Source organism: Ursus arctos, unplaced genomic scaffold (assembly GCF_023065955.2).
Source record: "Ursus arctos isolate Adak ecotype North America unplaced genomic scaffold, UrsArc2.0 scaffold_13, whole genome shotgun sequence".
NCBI lineage: Eukaryota > Metazoa > Chordata > Mammalia > Carnivora > Ursidae > Ursus > Ursus arctos.
This window is the reverse complement of record NW_026622797.1, coordinates 18,241,349-18,260,268: the sequence shown is the minus strand read 5'-3', so window position 1 is coordinate 18,260,268 and position 18,920 is coordinate 18,241,349. Positions and strand designations below refer to the sequence as shown.

At 35.9% G+C, this 18,920-nt stretch overlaps 1 protein-coding gene across 6 annotated transcripts in view; it reads left to right on the top strand.

Moving 5' to 3' along the window:
* The window catches only part of STXBP5 (syntaxin binding protein 5), a 164,772-nt gene that overhangs the window by 19,991 nt on the left and 125,861 nt on the right, over positions 1-18,920 (top strand). For all 6 annotated transcript variants that reach the window (XM_044386406.3, XM_048225907.2, XM_026504998.4 and 3 more), the window contains exons 3-4: positions 5,632-5,713; positions 9,218-9,318. In XM_044386406.3, the coding sequence (XP_044242341.1) occupies positions 5,632-5,713; positions 9,218-9,318 (183 nt within the window). The remainder of the gene's footprint in view (positions 1-5,631; positions 5,714-9,217; positions 9,319-18,920) is intronic.

Here is an 18,920-nt window from a genome sequence, read left to right as displayed (position 1 = left end):
CATGTGACAGCTTGCTGGTATTGGAGCAGTCCCGATTGCTTGAAGGGTAGTTGATCCATCACAAGATGCTTTGCCCACTGGGCTCTTTGCCTGAGTTAAAAGATAAGCTGGAAAGAAGAACTTAACCAGTTAGAAAGTACAAATTAGGGTCAAAATGGAGATAAAGTCCCGTTCATCTGTTCGTTCTTTCTTTCTTTCTTTCTTTCTTTCTTTCTTTCTTTCTTTCTTTCTTTCCCTTTCTTTCTTTCCCTTTCTTTCTTTCTTTCTTTTTCTTTCTTTCTTTCTAGATTTTATTTATTTTTCAGAGAGAGAGAGAGAGAGCGCGTGAGCACAAACAGGCAGAGCAGGCAGAGGGAGAAGCAGGCTCCCTGCTGAGCTAGGACCCCGATGTGGAACTCGATCCCAGGATCCTGGGGTCATAACCTGGGCCGAAGGCATATGCTTAACCGACTGAGCCACCCAGGCGTCCCTCAGGTCCTCTTTCAACATGTGAAAATTGGCTCTTTTTTTGTGCAGTAAGTCTTGATGATTTATATATAAATGGTTGTATGTGCTTGTGTATGTATGTACTGGAGTTAGACTGCTTGGGTTCAAACCCCAGCTTCTTTACTAACTAGCTGAATGGCTTTGGGCGAGTTATTTGGCCTTGTTTTACTTTAGTTTTCTCTTTTGTAAGCAACAGAGCCTATAGAAGAGGTAATCTTGTAAGCTAATATGTATACAGTACTTGCCACATATTGTTTAATAAATCTTAACTGCTATGATGATGTTGATATACTTCAAAGCTTCCTAATTCCTCCTTTCTTCCCCCCTTTCCAAAAACAAAACAAAAAACACCATTTAGACAACTGAGTGAAAGTTTATTTCGAATTTGATAATACAATATTATAAAGGGCTTAACTGGTTTTGGTCTTTGTTTCTGCTTAGTAATTTCTAGTTTCATCATGTTATTTTTTTCCTTAAATATTTCTTTTCCTCCTATTGCTTAATTAGAGGATGTCTAAATTCAAAGATTTTTACTCAGAGACTTTGCTCTCAACCCTTTTAGCCTTGTCTTCTGCAACTCTTATGCAGGATTTATGATGGTGCTTTTCTGGACAAAAGCCATAAGTAGTTGTGCAGGAGGTATGTGGCCTGTGTCATGGGCATATGAATTCATTGGTTTATTCCAGAGACAAAGTTGACTAGTAGGGTTAGGTAGATACCCTAGCTCTTGATGGGCAGGCAGTAAAAAAAAAAAAAAAACTAAACTAAAAGTATCTGATAGGAGGATAGCACCATTTTTAAAAGGGTACGTTGGTGTTCAGAATTAAAAGGTAAAATATGTTGACACCAGAACTACTCAGTGGAACCTTAGAATTTGGCTTTGTCTTACTGTTGATTAATGCATATATAAAGGAGCAGGCATTAATAATCAATATTTCTTTAACAAATATCTTTGTAGAATTGTTCAGTATATAACCTTTTCTTCTCGGTTTTCTTCATTTTGTACATAGCCACAATAGGAATAATTTACAAAGCAGATCTTTGTTACAGTGTTTGACTATTGTCTAATAAAACTGTTAACTCTTAGTAATAATATTAGGAAGAACCATATATGCAAGAAGCAATAATCATTACAAAAATATGAAAGGATATGAATATTTGCCCCTATGACATGCTGCTTAGTGATCTCATATAGTCAAAGTTGTTTTCTTACATTATGGCATATCCACTATATGGTATCTTTAGTTCTTGTTAAAGTAATGAGTATACTAGTTAAATAATGATAATGGGTGGGTACCATTTGGTGAGTACACTCTCAATAGTTTTAATTCTCACCACAGCTCTGCAAGCTAGACTAGATAAGTATCTGTATTTTATAGACAAGAAAGTGGAGAGGTGTAATGATTCTCCTCAGGTCACAGCAAGTACTGGTGGAGTTGGCATATGAACTGACTTGAGAGTAGATGTCTTAATTCTCAGCTGTGCCTCAGGTGTTCCTGTGGCCCATCATCAACAACAAAACAAAAAGGGATACCTACCCAGGCTGCTTCTCAGGCAATTTGGGATTAGTAAATTTGCAGTAGCGCTGGAATTCTGATACACTGCCAGGAATGAGAACTGCTTGCTCTGGAATTTGTATTCTTTCAAACATATCTTTTGATTATAGGTAAGTAACTTCCATTCCTTAAAATGTAATTTTAAACTTTTTGTTATTATGAAATAATGACTGACGATTTTTCCCCCAGTCCATAGATAGGGCTTTTGTAGTATTAAGGATCCTTCAGGCTGCCTGCAGCATAGTGCTACCCTATCCAAAGGAAAAGGGAGAGAAATCAGTAGTAATTGAGAAAAATCACTTCTTTGAGCCTCAGAATTATCATTTGTAAAATATGGATAATAACTACCTTTCAGAGTTACCCTGAGGATTAAGTACAATTGCATCTTTAAGACACAGAGCCTGAAACTTAGTAGATAGTAAGTGGTTCTTCTTTATTATATTAAGAAAGTATTTTTATTATCTTAGGTGTAAGTAAAGTTACTATATTAATAATAATGTTATAAAAAATACAGTTTTGTCTGGAGTAGTTCCATGTATAGATAAGAATAAACCTTTCTTGGCCTCCATGTAACTGACTTCCTGGATTTACAGACCCTTTCCAGTCTCTGTGAATAAAATTTTGATTGATGCCCATAGCATACTGAAGTTTTCAGACTGGAAGGCCCAAATTACTAGATCTATTTGCTTATGTTTTACTTAACTGATAATCAGTTTTGTGTATTCCCACATCTGTTTGTGCCTGTCATATTTGATACTATAATTTAGTAATTAGTTTACTTTAAGAATATATAATGTGAATGCAAAATAGAGGGGTTTTTAAAAATATATAAAAATGCAAGATGAATACTTTGGGAAGACTTCATGAAGTCAGTCACTTAAAATTTTTCCAATGTTGTGTGACTAACAGTAAATGATCAGAAAAGAAATAGTAAGATTGTATGTGAATTTTGCGTTTAGAATGCATTGCCAATATCTCTAAAGTTCCATTTAAAAAATTAAACTACTTGGGTGCCTGGGTGGCTCAGTCAGTTGTGTTTGCCTTCAGCTCAGGTCATGATCCCAGGGTCCAGGTCATGATCCCAGGGTCCTGAGATGAGTCACGCATCATCAGAGTTCCTGCTCAGCAGGGGGTCTGCTTCTCCCTCTCCCTCTGCCTCCGCTTCTCCTCTCTGCTCCTGAGCTCATGTGCGTGGGCGCTCACTCTCTGGCTCTCAAAAAGGTAAAATCTTAAAAAAAAAAATGAATAAAAAAAACCCCCTACAAATCTTATACCTGGATAGTTATGGCTATGTTTTATTTATTTATTTTTTAAAGATTTATTTATTTGAGAGAGAGCAGATACACACATGAACATAAACGTGGAGGCAGGGGCAAAAGGAAGGAATCCTCAAGCAGACTCCCCACTGATTGCACCTGTTGTGGGTCTGGATCCCATTACCCATGAGATGAGGACCTGTGCGGAAACCAAGAGTCGGACGCTCAACTGACTGAACCACCCAGGCGCACCATGGCTGTATTTTAAGAAAAACGGTCCTGGGGGCGCCTGGGTGGCACAGCGGTTAAGCGTCTGCCTTTGGCTCAGGGCGTGATCCCGGCGATATGGGATCGAGCCCCACATCAGGCTCTTCTGCTATGAGCCTGCTTCTTCCTCTCCCACTCCCCCTGCTTGTGTTCCCTCTCTCGCTGGCTGTCTCTATCTCTGTCGAATAAATAAATCTTTAAAATAAAAAAAAAAAAGAAAAACAGTCCTGAATCTCATTAATAGATCCATACTTAAAGAAGATAATATCACAAGATTAGCAAAATTACGTATGATTTCTGAAAAAAATAATAGGTAAGGTAAGTAGAATTTTTATGATTCTTCATAATAGCTCACATTTTTTATTAACTTAGTTTTACTGATCTGGTTAGATGAGAAATTTTTCTTCATGTAAAATCACAATTATGGAATATGCTAATTGGTCCCAGAAAAAATAATTTAGCTGGAAAGATTAGAATTAGGCTCCCTTTACTAGCTAAAAAAGGCATCCTGTCAAAAGAAATGGATGAGTATAGATGTAGGTCTTTCTTTGGCCAACCAGGTGTGATTTGGTACTACCAAGTTACAATAGTAACAGTTTGAAATCTAGCTTCCTTTAGGTGCATTTGGGCAATTGGTGTAGTAAAACTAGTACTACTAATACTGATGATGATGATGATAAAAGTTTGAGATGTTTGCAGAGTAGGGTACTATAGGCTAAACATGCACGATTAGTCTATTTATGAAACAATAGAAGAATTAATTGCTGGCAATAAAATGAAAAAATTCATGAAAAATAAATATCACCTTGAAAAACTTTTAGAAATAGGAAGGAAAAAGTGTATAGAAACTAGGAATTTAACCTTAGGTGTGATTATTTTTACTTAAGAAGAACCTTAGGACATGTATGAAAAGTATATAGAAATAGTCTATACACCTGAATATGAATTTGTAAAAAAAAAAAGGCTATAATTTCATTAAAGCCAATCACATTTTAGTTTAAGATTTAGCTTTTTATTTTCAATTACTATTTATTAACTAGTGAAAAGTAGATTAGTATAGCAGCATGTTAAAATAGCTAATTTCTTGTTTCAAGTTTATGAGGATAAAGGCATGTAACAATGCCTGGCACGTAGGAAGTTGTATAAGTGTTTTGGTTTTTGTTTTTTTTGTTCTTTATTTAGCATACCTTATTATTAAGAGTATCGACTCTGGAGCTAGAATGCTTATTCAGATCTCATCTCTGCTGCTTTCTAGTTGTGTGACTTACAAGTTGCTTGATTTCTCTGTTTCAGTTTCCTTATCTGCTTATGGGGGGACATTATATATTCTTCATAGATTATGGGAATTAAGTGAGTGTGAGTGTGTGTGTGTGTATATATATTATATATACACACACACACATATACATATAAAACATAATATAATGCCTAAGACGGAGAATAATGTGTGTTTATTGTTACCATATGCAAATTATAAATTTGCATATTTTGAATTCAGGTCTATTGTAAAAGATTGATACATTCATTGGCAATATAACATCATCATGCTATAATTACAAACATAGTTATTTAGTTCTTCATTATATTAACTTACACTATTGAAAAATAACACTATGGAATGAAAAATGCCAGTAAAAAGATTGGTTCCAAAAGCATTATTCCAAAATGACATGTCTCTGCTTTTCACATTTGTTTGCTGCCTTGGGCAAAATTGGATGCTCTGCAGATCAACTACCTTTTCTCTTTTTATTTTAAGTGAAAGAAAAAAACTTGGACCAGAGTAAAGTGTATTAAACCTATTTTATGTTCTGTATATTGTTGTTTTTGATAGTTCTTTTATATTCTAGAAGGAACAGTTATTTCTTTTAGGCCTGTAATCTCTGAGACTTCTGATTATCAGCAGGAGCTAGCTGATGTGAAATAAATGTAACTCTGAATCTTAATCTCAATAAATAGCCTGTATTGAGTATCGGGTCATTGGAATATTTATTAGTCTATTATGTAACTTAACAATTGCTATAAAAAGCCCACAGATACCGTAGACTCCTTAATGAAATTAATGGCAGCTTTGGTCGTCCAGGAGTAGAATGTTATTGCCAACATGATAGTGGAGCTGCAGTAATCCAACTTCAGTTCCTGATTAATGAGGTTAGTGAATTGCTTTAATCTGTCCTACTTATATATGAAATAGGGGCACATCTGGTCTTTCAGATTTCTTGCATGCATTCATATTTAAATATTTGAACAAAAGTGAATTTCTTATAGGTCAGAGCTAATAGCAGTTCACTGTAAGGCATCATCATGGGAAGTTACATAAATAATGCAAGATGTTTCTCAAAACAGTGTTCCAAATAGAATGGTATAAGGTAAATCTTTTTGGTACGAGTTCTGCATTTAAATTTTATTTCTTGGATACTGAAAGTTATGTAACACTAAAATCTATATTAAAATTTTTTTAGAGATTGAGTTTATTATAAATAACAAAATATACTTTTCTAATGACTTGTTTGAAATACAACCAGGAAATAAAAATCCGTTAGAAAAGAAAACTGGTTCTTGTCCAAAATTCTTGTGTCACTTACTGGTTGAAGTAATTGATGATGTCTTTCTTTTTGGTAGAGTATAAAGTTAGGAAGAGCTCAGGAAACAAATACTATTTTATCAACAGAGTAGATAACATGCTTGCAGGTTTTTAAAAAGTATGAGCATTTGCAACAACATGGAGCAAGAGAGTATAATGCTAAGCAAAATAAGTCAGTCAGAGAAAGACAAATACCATATGATTTCACTCATGTGGTGTTTAAGAAACAAGCAAAGGGAAAAAAAAGAGAGGCAAACCAAGAAACAGAGTCTTAACTATAGTGAACAATCTGATGGTTACCAGAGGAGAGGTGGGGGGATGGGTTAAATAGGTGATAGGGATTAAGGAGCACACTTGGGATGAGTACTGAGTGTTGTATGGAATTGTCGAATCACTATGTCGTACACCTGAAACCAATATGACAACTAATTAGAATTTTTTAAAAAAGGAAAATAAAAAGTTAATTTAAAATATGCACAGCTGTGAGAATAGATGTTTACTGTATGCAGTGATGAGCAGGAAAAGCTGGTCATTAGAAGAAAGAAATTACTCCAGAAAAGGCTCTGCTGTCTTTAGTTGTGATAGTCTGTGGACATTCTTTTTGCCTTCAGGTCCTAAGGTTCCATGGCATAAATTCTTTTTTTGTTTTTTTTTTTTAAAGATTTTATTTATTTATTTGACAGAGATAGAGACAGCCAGCGGGAGAGGGAACACAAGCAGGGGGAGTGGGAGAGGAAGAAGCAGGCTCATAGCGGAAGAGCCTGATGTGGGGCTCGATCCCATAACGCCGGGATCACGCCCTGAGCCGAAGGCAGACGCCTAACCGCTGTGCCACCCAGGCGCCCCCATGGCATAAATTCTTAAATGTGTGTGAGAGGAAAAAAACAACACTCGATACCTCTGACCTTTTGTAAAATGTTTTTATCAGAAGATTAATATGCAATTATGTAGGTTTTTCAGGGTCAGAAGTGTTTTTTAAAAACTGCAGTATTCTGTGGAGAACTGTATAATAGGCATTGTAAAATGTTAAAATTCAAAAGAAATCACAATATAGAAGGTTGTTGAGCCCATTTATGAGGACTCAAGATTATTTTTCCTATTTAAAAAAAATTTTGTTGTGAAATAATTCTATTGGCAGTTACGTTCAAAATAGGTTCTGTGTGTACTTCCCCCAGCTTCCCTCTCATAGTAACATTATGTATAACAATAGTATAGTATCAACCAGGAAAATGATATCCATATACTACTATTAGCTAGACTGCAGACCTTATTTAGATTTCATCACCATGAACTCTTTTGTCAGTGTGGTTGTGTAGTTTTGTGCATTTTTATGACACATAGATTTGTGTAATGACCACTATGAACAAGATACAGATCAGTTTTATCATCATAAAGGAATTCCCTAAGGCTCCCCCTTTATAACTGGGCCCCCTCCTGCTCTCAGTCCCTAATCCCTGGCAACCACTAACCTATTCTCCATATTTATACTTGTGTTAAGATTATTTCTTAAAGCAGTACATGAACCAGTGTAAATAACATTGCAAATTGATTACCTATACACCTAAATTTTAGAAATCATAAGTAAATTATGTTGTCATTCATGCAGGTTTCTTTTCAATAGGATTCATCATAGAGTTCTTAGATATGACTGTTTTTATTTTACATGCTTAAATGTTACATTTTGAGTACTTAAAAATGATGTTGCTGTTTTAAAAAATGCTTAGCAAAATATGAATATTTAATTGGGGATGCTACAGAAATCTGACAATTGGGAGTAGCTATTTGCTTTTACATTTAGTAGACCGTATGTAGGTAAAGGAGCCACCATTGGAGGTGGTCAACTCTCATTGCTCTTTTGGCTCTACATCTCTTCTTTGAGATTTCAAGATGGTGTGCACATCTTCAGAAAGAAGTTGATTATGGTGGAAATAGGAATGAAGAGTACAAATCTTTGATACTCTGAATCTTTGAGTTTCTCTGCTTCAAAATGATATAGATAAGAGGATGCTTTCTAGTGAAAACATATGGGCTTAATTCTGCTCTCCGATAGTTATGCTGTAGCAGTAGGAATCACACCATAGAGCAGCCCTCATAGAATTTGAAAGGTGGAAAGGACTTGGAGAGATCATTTAATATAAATTTTCAGAACTATTTTAATCTTCTTTGATAAATGAGAAACTTAGTTTAAAGGAAGGAGATTTTAAGATTTCTCATAATAACCTAGATGAATAGAACTGCAAATCCTTTTTTGAAATTAACATAAGTTTTTCATGTTGCATTTTTTATCTTATTCTCTCAGTATAGATGAAACGTATCTGACTCCTTTGAGGAAACACATGCACATGTCTTAATAAATCAGCCTTAGTCTAGAGATTCTTAATCATGTTCACATACTGGAATCACCTCTGAAGATTTTTAAAAATATACCTGTGTAGGTCCTTGCTCTGAAAATCTGGTTTGTGAGGTCAGGGGTGAGACTGACCTCCTGTGTGATTCTCATATAGGGCCAGAGATTCTTCTCCATACTTAATAGTATTTAGTAGTGTTAGATGTTTTAACCTTCTAAATTAGTTGATTATTCACCCCTTTGGATATTGAAGTTATAGTGTGCTGAATGCTACCTTTATTTTCTGTATTATTCTGTAGTAGAGTTATGATCTGGGCATACTACATTCCAAACAATTTTTCTTAAGCCAAATAAAATGGGAAAGTTACTTCATATTATATTTTTCTTTTAGTCAAGAAGATGTACAATAGTGATCGAGTAACTTAATAGTCTGACCTCTAATTTTACGTAGCTATCAACCATAATATCCAACTAGATCCTAATATATTTATAGTTTATAAGATACTAAATTATACTTTAAATTGAAGAAGTGAAAACATTTTTTACATATACATATAACACACTGTATTACATCTGCTATTTAGAATTTGGGTGAGACAAATGTTTCTCAAAACTAAATCTATTGGCTGAAAGTTTTGAAATTTGGGAAGGTTTTTTTGGCAGCTCTTTAGTAGCTTTAATGTTTGTAAGATGTATTTTATATAAATTATACTTTATTTTTAAGGGAGCTCTTGTGAGTGCCTTGGCTGATGACACCTTACATTTGTGGAATTTACGTCAAAAGAGACCTGCCATACTACATTCACTTAAATTTTGCAGAGAAAGGTAAGAATTCTCTGTTACCTATGTATAAGGTATTTGCTATTCTATTTTGAAATATTTTCTTTGAATTTTATTCTTTGATTTTATTTTTTTGTGATAGACTTTATGCACAATCTAAAAAGTAATTCAAGAACTTCAAAGGATACATAATAAAAAGCAAGTTTCCTTCCTTTCCAGACCCATTTTCCTCTCCAGAGACAACCACATAAATTTCTTTTGTGTCCTTCTAGAAATACTTTGTGCATATAGGCAGAAATCTTTCTAGATAGCTTTTTTTTTTTTTTTGCATAAGAGGGAAGGCGTTATTTTTCCTATAATTCGTGTTCACTTAACAATATATCTGATAGATTGTTTCATATTGGCACAAGCCAGTTTTCCATAATTATTTTCATAACTGCATGATATTCTATGACATGGAAGTACCGTAATTTAGTCAGTCTTCATCATTGGACATTTATCCTTTTTGGTCTGCTGTTCATTTTGTTCTGTTGTGATAGTGTAATACATATATTTCTTCATCCATTTATACAAGTACATCTCTGAGATAAATTTATAGAAGTACAACAGTTGGTCACAGAAATCTCTTATATGACTTGTGAGTTTTGTACTTTGATTGGAAAGACCTTTTCTCTTTTTTAATTCCAGTATAATTAGCATACAGTGTTACATTAGTTTTAGGTGTACAATATAGTGATTCAACAATTCTGTGTATTAATCAGTGCTCATCATGATAAGTGTACTCTTAATCCTCTTCACCTGTTTTACATACTCCCCCATCTACTCCCCTCTGGTAAGGAGTTTATTCTCTATAGTTAAGAGTCTGTTTTTTTGTCTTTTTTTCATTTTTCATTTGTTTTGTTTCTTAAATTCCACATATAAGTGAAATCACATGGCATTTGTCTTTCTTTGACTTATTTCACTTAGCATTGTACCTTCTAGATCCATCCATGTTGTTGTAAGTGGCAAGATTTTATTCTTTTTTATGTCCGAGTAATATTCCATTGTATATTGAAAAGACCTTTTTCACCCTAGTTTTATTAAATATGCTCCCGTATTTTTTTACAGTGCTCTTAAAGTTGCATTTTTTATGCTTAATCTTTAATTCATATGGAATTTACTTTGGCATGAAATATGAGCAAGAAATATAACCCCACCCATTGCTTATGAAGTCTGTTTTTTGGTGTATATATGAACATTTATATATGTGTGTGTATATGTGCTCATAAGCATGAGCAGATGTGAGTATATATGAGTATGTGCCAAAGTTAAGAAATCTGGGTGTATATATAGTATCTAGATGCAGTGGGGTTAGTGTCTTTAGGACCTGTCTTCTGTGAAAGTCAGATATCAGACTGCCCAAAGTATATCCAAGGATCAGACCATTTCTTCTTTGATACATGTTGATCTGTTCAGGTTATATAAATAGGTCAGTTTGTAAGTCTCGGTTTTTGCCCACAGTGGCCCTCCAAAATAGGCAGACTAAAAAGGCTGCTGAGAACATAGCAGTTCAGACTCCTTTAGCCAACACCAAGACATGTCTACATTGTATGGTGGACAGAGACCAGAGTTGGCAGGGGGGCAGTAGCAAAGTTTGCTATTGGGCTGCCTCTTCCCTGGGAAGATAGATCTTCTAAATAAGTTGGAATCATGGTTCTGCTTCAAGGAGAGGGACAGAAGTGAAGGAGTTAATGGAAGGAGGGAGGGTTGACATAGGGGTTAAAAGGCAGACAAAAAGGTAAGGTTCAGTTGTTTTCTACCTACTAGGAATAGGGCCAGCCTCAACTTGCCGGGCAGAGTTCCTTATTCTGCTTGCCACCTGGATCTCAGGGGGAGCCCTGCATCAACTTCAGATGCCACCAAGCAGGTGGAGATAGTGAGAGGAACCTTAGTCCCAGAACACACCTTGTCAGTCTCACACCACCTGCTGGAAATAAAAATATAGGTCTAGCAAAGTGATTGTCATCCTGGTGTGATTTTACCTTCCAGAGGGCATTGGACAATGTCTAGAAACATTTTTTGGTCACAGAGGAAAGTGGAATGAGCTACTGGCTTCTAGTTGATAAAGGCCGGGGATGCTGCCAGATATCTTTCAATGACAAGGCAGTCAGTTCTCCATAACAAAGAATTTATCTGGTCCAAAATATCAGTAGTGTCAAAGTTAGGGAACTCTGGGCTCTAGCACATCAAAATGATATCATTTGGTCCATGTAGTGCTGTAGAATTTCTCTTAACTCTCTACCACCCATTGGAAGGATTCTGTCAGGATATAGAATTCCAGCAGAAGAATACTTCTGATACCTCATTTGCCAGTGGCCTGTCCATATTTCTCATTGGGACACAGGAATGTAGCAGTATGTGGTCCAAATTTAGAAATATACACTATAGGTTATTATGGTATATCTTCAGGGAGAAAGGGTCAAAGCTTAAGGAGTCCCAGAATAGTCAGGGTTCCATCATTGTCATGTATGATGTAAGTCTCCTCAATAGTACCTCTAAGGATGGTCTCTGGGAAATTCTGGGAAAAATGGGTAAGGAATGGCGAGTTAGTCTATAAGGTGCCTGTAGTCACAGTCTGACAAACTTTGTGTGAAGTATATCTTTGTGTGAAGTACAAAAAAAGAGCTTTTCTTCTTGGTGAATACAGCCTCAGGGTCCACAGTTCCCCTCCTTGGTTGGGTGCTATTATGCAGGGCACATTCTGCACAATTGTATGCCATGGTCATAAAAGTTTCAAGTGAAATAAGCTGATAGAGTTCCCAGTTTTGAGTTTTGTAATAGAGTTTATCCAGCTGACCAGTAGAAGCTAGTTGGTCCCATTTGAAGTTCAGCTTACTCTTGGTTTTCATTAAGGTTAACAGTAAAGAAAGAACCATAGCATGATACTTCTTCCTTGAGTATCTCCTTAGGATGAAATCCTCTAAGATAGCTACAAACTTGTATGGCAGCCATTGGACCTAAATGCTAAGGAATGGGCCTGTTGTCTCGTGGATGAACCTACTTACCTTCTCTCAAGACTAAAGTTCAGATTTCTTCAAGTGTCAGGAAGGAGAGAGAGGTAGCATTTGGGAGGAGCCTCATTTTCCACAGCACCTGGCTATATGTGGGAAGAGAAGGGCACAGTAGGGGCTTCATCCAGCTCTAGGAACCTGCCCATGGTGGTTAAGACTTGTTCTGCCCCTCAGCCTGAACTCTGTGTCATTCAGGACTGTAATCTGTACCCTGATGGAAACCTTAGAGCAGCTGTCTAGGGACAAACTGTCTGAGGGACAAAATCCTATCATTCCCTGCCAATCCTTCCATCTTCCTCATTTGTAGAAATCCATCCCTTTCTTTATATAACTGCTTTACATTCAGTTTTTATATCTGTGTCAGTCAGAATAGTTTGCGTTATGCTATAATCTTAATGACTTGATACAGCAGCAGTTTATTTTTGCTTACACTATATGTCCTTTGTGGGTTTGCTGGAACTCTCTTCCTTTTCATTATCTTTATTCTGGAACCTGGCTGAGGAAACATCCTGTCTTTACAATATTGCCAGTCACTGTAGTAGAGAAAGAGAATGTGGTGGAGCATGTGTTGGCTCTTAAAGTTTCTGCCTGGATGTGATACGTATCTCTTACACTCTCATTTTGTGGGCCACGGGAAGGCATGTGGCCATCTCTAATTTCACTCATATAACCAAGAAGCAAAAAAGCAGGAAATCTTGTGAATATTTGTAATGACTATCACAGTGCTTATTATTGTTGACAAAATATAATAACCAATGACCTAGTTGGTTTTCTCCTTATTTCACAGTGGATTTGAGCTAACTTAATAAGTTAAATTATTCCATTTCATTTTTATGCTATTTGCATTTTTACTTCTGAAACTGGGAAAGGTAGGAAAAATACAAAAATTTGTAAGTAGCTATTTCATTAATTTTGATCAGTTGTTAAATAATGTAACCTTAAGTTTTACCATAATATTTTTATAAGTAAAGTTTCTTAGAATAGTAGAAATTTATAAGTAGAAACTATATGTAGTGATTTAAATTGTATTTTTTCATAATGTGGATTTTTTTCTAGTTTGACTTAAAAATTGTGCTAAAATACATAGAACATAAAATTTTCTGTCACAACCATTTTTAAGTGTACAGTTCAGTAATATTGAGTACATTCACATCTTATACAACTATGTAATATGGGTATTTTGATAGAATTTCTCTTTTATGGTATTTAAGGAAAAATACAGAAATTGGAAGTCTCACATCTTGGTTTAACTATATGAAATTGGGCAGGTTACTTCACTGTTTTGTGTGTTGGTTTTCTAATTTGCGGAAAATTTTGCTCAGTGATACATGTAATCTTTATCATTCCTTTCTCTCACATGTTAAAACAGCTTCCTCTTATCCCCATTTATTCTATAGGTAATTACAGAATGCTAATTTTGTGCCAGCTTAATGCTAGCTGCTGAGCATGCATTTGTGAAGACAGACTTGGCCCTTGCCATTAGGATCTTGGTCAAAGTTAAGACAAGCTTAGCTTCCTAGATGCCCCAAAAAATGACATTTTTTCATACTAAATAAATCGGTATCTCAATTTCCGTAGAACAGTTTTGAGCTGGGGATAACATAAACTTATCAATCTCCTCCTTGGTTAGCAGACAGCTTGTACTAATTGTCAAGTTTAGTTCTTACTGTAATTGGTTATTTAGCTTGAGATACGATTTTCTCTATCTTGAAAAGCAATTTACCTGGGGCGCCTGGGTGGCTCAGTCATTAAGCGTCTGCCTTCGGCTCAGGGCCTGATTCCAGGGTCCTGCATTGGGCTCCCTGCTCCGCTGGGAGCCTGCTTCTTCCTCTCCTACTGCCCCTGCTTGTGTTTCCTCTCTCACTGGCTGTCTCTCTCTCTCTGTCAAATAAATAAATAAAATCTTAAAAAAATAAAGGCAATTTACCATAGTGGTTAAGAGTTCAGACTCTGGGCCAAATTGTCAATGTTGAATCTTTTTTTTTTTTTTTTGAAAGATTTTATTTATTTATTTGACAGAGATAGAGACAGCCAGCGAGAGAGGGAACACAAGCAGGGGGAGTGGGAGAGGAAGAAGCAGGCTCATAGCAGAGGAGCCTGATGTGGGGCTCGATCCCGTAACGCCGGGATCACGCCCTGAGCCGAAGGCAGACGCTTAACCGCTTAACCGCTGTGCCACCCAGGCGCCCCGTCAATGTTGAATCTTAGTGGATAGGCCCATCACCTGCTAACTATATCAGTTTTGTTATCTGTAAAATGGATAATTATTATCTCACGAAAGCCCTAAGATGCATATTATAAAGTTAATATGTATAGAATAAATAGTATATATAAAGCACTTAGAACAGTGCCTTAGAAATCACCTGTATTGTTTTTGTTTTTAAAGGTATTGGATTTACTTAAAGTAATAACTTGTAACTTGAAATATCTGCGTTACCAGAGATTTTACTTAGGCAGTCTTTATAGAAACAACTGATTGACATTGGAAAATCATTAGAGCCAATAATATTGGCTCTACGTGGCTTTATACGTGTAAGGGACAGGTTCTTTGGCTTTGGTGGAAAATGAGAATTTGACAAGTAAAATTCTGTATGGTAGTTTTTGTGTTTTTTAAATCAGAGAATGTTCCATTTAGTTTGTGGGTTTTTCTTTTTTTCTTTAAAGAAAGTTTAATTGGGAGGAATTCATGAATTTATAAGCAACTACAACTATATGCTAGTCTTTTTTTCATCACCTTGTTACCATGACCAGTATTCTCAGCCATGTTAAATTTTTGCATAACAGTTCTTAAGTAAAAATATGTGGAACATTTTAAGACTGAGGACTAAATATATCTGGGCTTTCCTATTTAGAACCTACTATTTTCTTATAATTACATTTCCAATTATATAATTCTTTATTATTCATAATACACTTTCACATAAATGTTATTTAGTCTCTGGGTTCAAGAAAAATTTCCCTAAGTGAAATTTCAAAGAATAGAATTTTTCTCTATAAATATGTTAGACACCTGAATAGCTGAGTCTTTAATATTGAAATTAATACATTTCTTTTAAGATATATTTTTCTTTTATTCTAATACATTTGTATCTATTCGTTTGATGATAGATGCATGTATTGGTTTAAAGAATAAAATATGCATGCATGCATTCTAAACTAATGGTTAGGAGAATACAGTATCACTAGTAATCAGAAAGTTCCTCCTAACAATTATCAATGGTGCATCAATGTCCAAAGTCCTTAAGAAAAAACTATTTGACAAATGGAGTAATTCATTCAGGAAGTGACTGCTGCAGTAGCATCAGATTTTCTTTTTTTAATTTTAATTTTTATAGAGAGAGCATGTGTCAGCACGCAGGAGCGGGTGTTGGGGGGGAGGTAGAGGGAGAGGGAGGAGAGATGTAGGACCCCCCCCCCCCAACCGCTGAGTGCAGAGCCAGATGCTGTGGGGCTTGATCTCATGACTCTGAAATTGGGACCTGAGCCAAAACCTGGAGTTGGAAGCTTAACCATCTGAGCCACCCAGGCGCCCCCCATCAGATTTTCTTAGTAGCAAAAGTAAATTATTGTAGAAACAAAAACTAATTTATCCCATTATACTCTTATTAAAATATTACCTAAATATTGTGCTTTGCATACTTATGAGGCTTATAATTTGCCCGGTATGCACATGAACCACTGTAAAAGAATATTTGGCTAGATACCAGCCTTCAAAAAAATCTATACAGGTCTTCCAAAGATTTTGAATTAATTCAGTGCACATATTTAACAAGAAAAAAATTAATCATAATATTGGAACAAATTAGAGACCTAGGATTACAGGTTTTGTGGTAATTGCATCATATTGGCAAAATATTTTCCTTAAAAAGTAGCTTAATGAAAGTGTACAAGCATTAGAAATGAGAGTGATTTCGTGTGATGAAATTCAGGACTAGAACACAGAAATGGAATGGAACACAGGCTGTTAGGCAGCCTTTCAGAGGGATATACTATTCCGGATCTAATTCTAATACACGAAGAGAATTGTTTTGGAATTCTATACATGTGATGAGTCACCTTGGGAGTTTATAGGGAACCAGCTCCTGAGACAAAATTTAAAAAGAAAGAAGAAAACTGTCCGTGTTCAGAGGGAAGATGATTGTGATTTGACGACCTTGAGACTGTAAAAGGAAAGATGGTCAGGAAGTGTTGGATAACTTCCTAGAATAAAATAATCCATAATAACAAAGAAATTCTGACAAGGAAATTGGGAGAGACATCCAAAGAGACTGGTCTGGTTGCACAAGGTCCTTATAATGTATTCAGGTATAAAAAAATTATGTGGAAGGAGGGGGATACATAATCAAAGGTGAATATAAGAGTCATTTATCTCTCTTAATAGACACAGTGACCTAAGGCATGTGAAAAATAATAAAGACAAAATAACGAATGAAAACAGTTTATTTTTTATGTTTAGGGCAAGAAAGCTAGGTAGATTAATGGTAGGTAGAGTTAGGGCATATATTATTCCTCTAACTGTATAATGCAATACTGGCTCAGACAAATTGTGTCTTGGACTGCTAAGAAAGGGTTGGCTCCTGTAACATTATTGATTGGCCTAGGAGGAATATACAATGGGAGCAGTGCTTTAAATTTGGAAATGAAAAAAATACATTTTAGAAGGTGAATACATTCAGTTCACCAAACATTGGGTGCCTTCTATGTGCCAGGGATTATGCTAGGTATTTAGGATAACAAAGATGAATAAAATGCTTGAATAGCTTACATCAGAGGCCCAGACATAAAATAACTATGACACAATATGGGTGAATGCCATTTTAGAAGTTTAAGTTAAAAACTCATGATAGAATAACTAATCCAATCTTTCAACTTTTTTTTTTTTTTAAGTATACTGATTTCTTTTAAAGGAAGACAAAAGTCAGTCATGAGGAAAATGCCAACTACAACCAGATATCACTACCTACCCATCAGAAAGGCTAAAATACTGTCTTGGATGTGACACAATAAGAACTTCTCATAGTCTGCTGGTAGGAGTGTTGTTAGTTACTTGAGAAACATTTTTTGCAGTATTCACATATTCCATGACCCAACAGTTCCCCTCCTAAGCATACATGTATGGTAGGCAGAATTTTAAGGTGGGTCCCAAGATTTCTGCTCCTGGTGTCCACATACCATCACACAAACACTAATCTAGGTGAAGGCATTTTGTAGATGTAATTGAGATCCTAATTAATTGACCTTAGGGTAGGGTGATTATTCTCAGTAAACCTAACTGAAGCAAGTGAGCCTTTAAAAGGGACTAGACTCTTCCTGGCAAAAGGTTCAGAGCCAGAGAGCGATCCAATGCAAAGGATATTGAGTCCTACAACCATAAGAGACTGATTTCTATTAGCAACCTTGAAGAGCTTCAGAACGGATTCTTCCCTGAGCCTCCAGAAAGGGACACAGGAATGCATCCTGGCTAATGCTTGTATTTCAGCCCTGTGAGACTGAGTAGAGGCTCTCAGTCATGCAGTGCTTGGACTTCTGACCTGTAGAAACAAAGAATAATTTTTTTTTTTTTTTGGTAATCTGTTAGAACAGCAATAAAAGACCAATACAGATTTTGGTACCTAGAAGTGAGAGGCTGCCATATCAAATACCTAGAAATGTGGAAATTGCTTTGAAACCAGGCAGTGAATAGAGGTTGAAAAAATTTGAGGAACGTGATAGAAATGTCTAAATTTCTTTGGGTAGGCTGTGGGGCTCTAGATTTGGAAACTGCTGCCAATGAGGACTTAGAAGGGAGAGAGGAACGTGTTTTTGGAAACGAAGTGGTTCCTTGTTATATAATGGTGGGAAGCATAACAGAAGTGTCTCCTGCATAATGTGTGATTAACTTGGATATTTAGCTGACGAGATTTTCAAGGAAACGGTTGAAGGAGCCACCTGATTTTTTGCTTGCTGCTTTATAATAAAATGCAAGAGGAAAGAAAGAAATTGAGGGAAGAATTATTAAAGGATCAGGGCTTGATGATTTAGGAAATTCTTACCCTGATCCAGCTGGTAAAAAGATTGTTTCTCAGTGTGGCTTAGAGAAAAACATGTAAGTGTGGCTGAACAACTTTTTACTAAAAACCTTCTAAAGACCAGAGGTCAAAGTATTTAGCTACACAAAGGACTCTTTTTAAGAGATCGTCGGTGTGCTTCACAGATCTTTTCAATCAAACCGAAGAACCTCTAGAATGCTTTAAGATGCGCAGTTTGAGAAAATTGTATAGCCGAATATTGCCAGCATGGCCTGAAAGACAGTACAAAATGAAAGGAGGCTGCGGCAGCAGCAGGCTGATGAAAATACCGGCTCCAGGCAAGTGCTGTCTTGGATGAAAAAGCAGAGGGTGGAGCTGAGAGCTACAGGGGATTGTTCCCAGACTTTGAAACCTAATTTAAGAAAAATCCAACATTTGCCCAACTTGATTTCAAAACTGTTAAGGACCAGTGACTCCTTTTTACCTTCCACTTTTCCCTGTTTTGAACAGGAATTTCTATAACTGTTATCCTGTGTTTGTCTCACCACTGAATGCTGGGAGTCTTGGGGGCAGATGGTTTGTCTCTTTA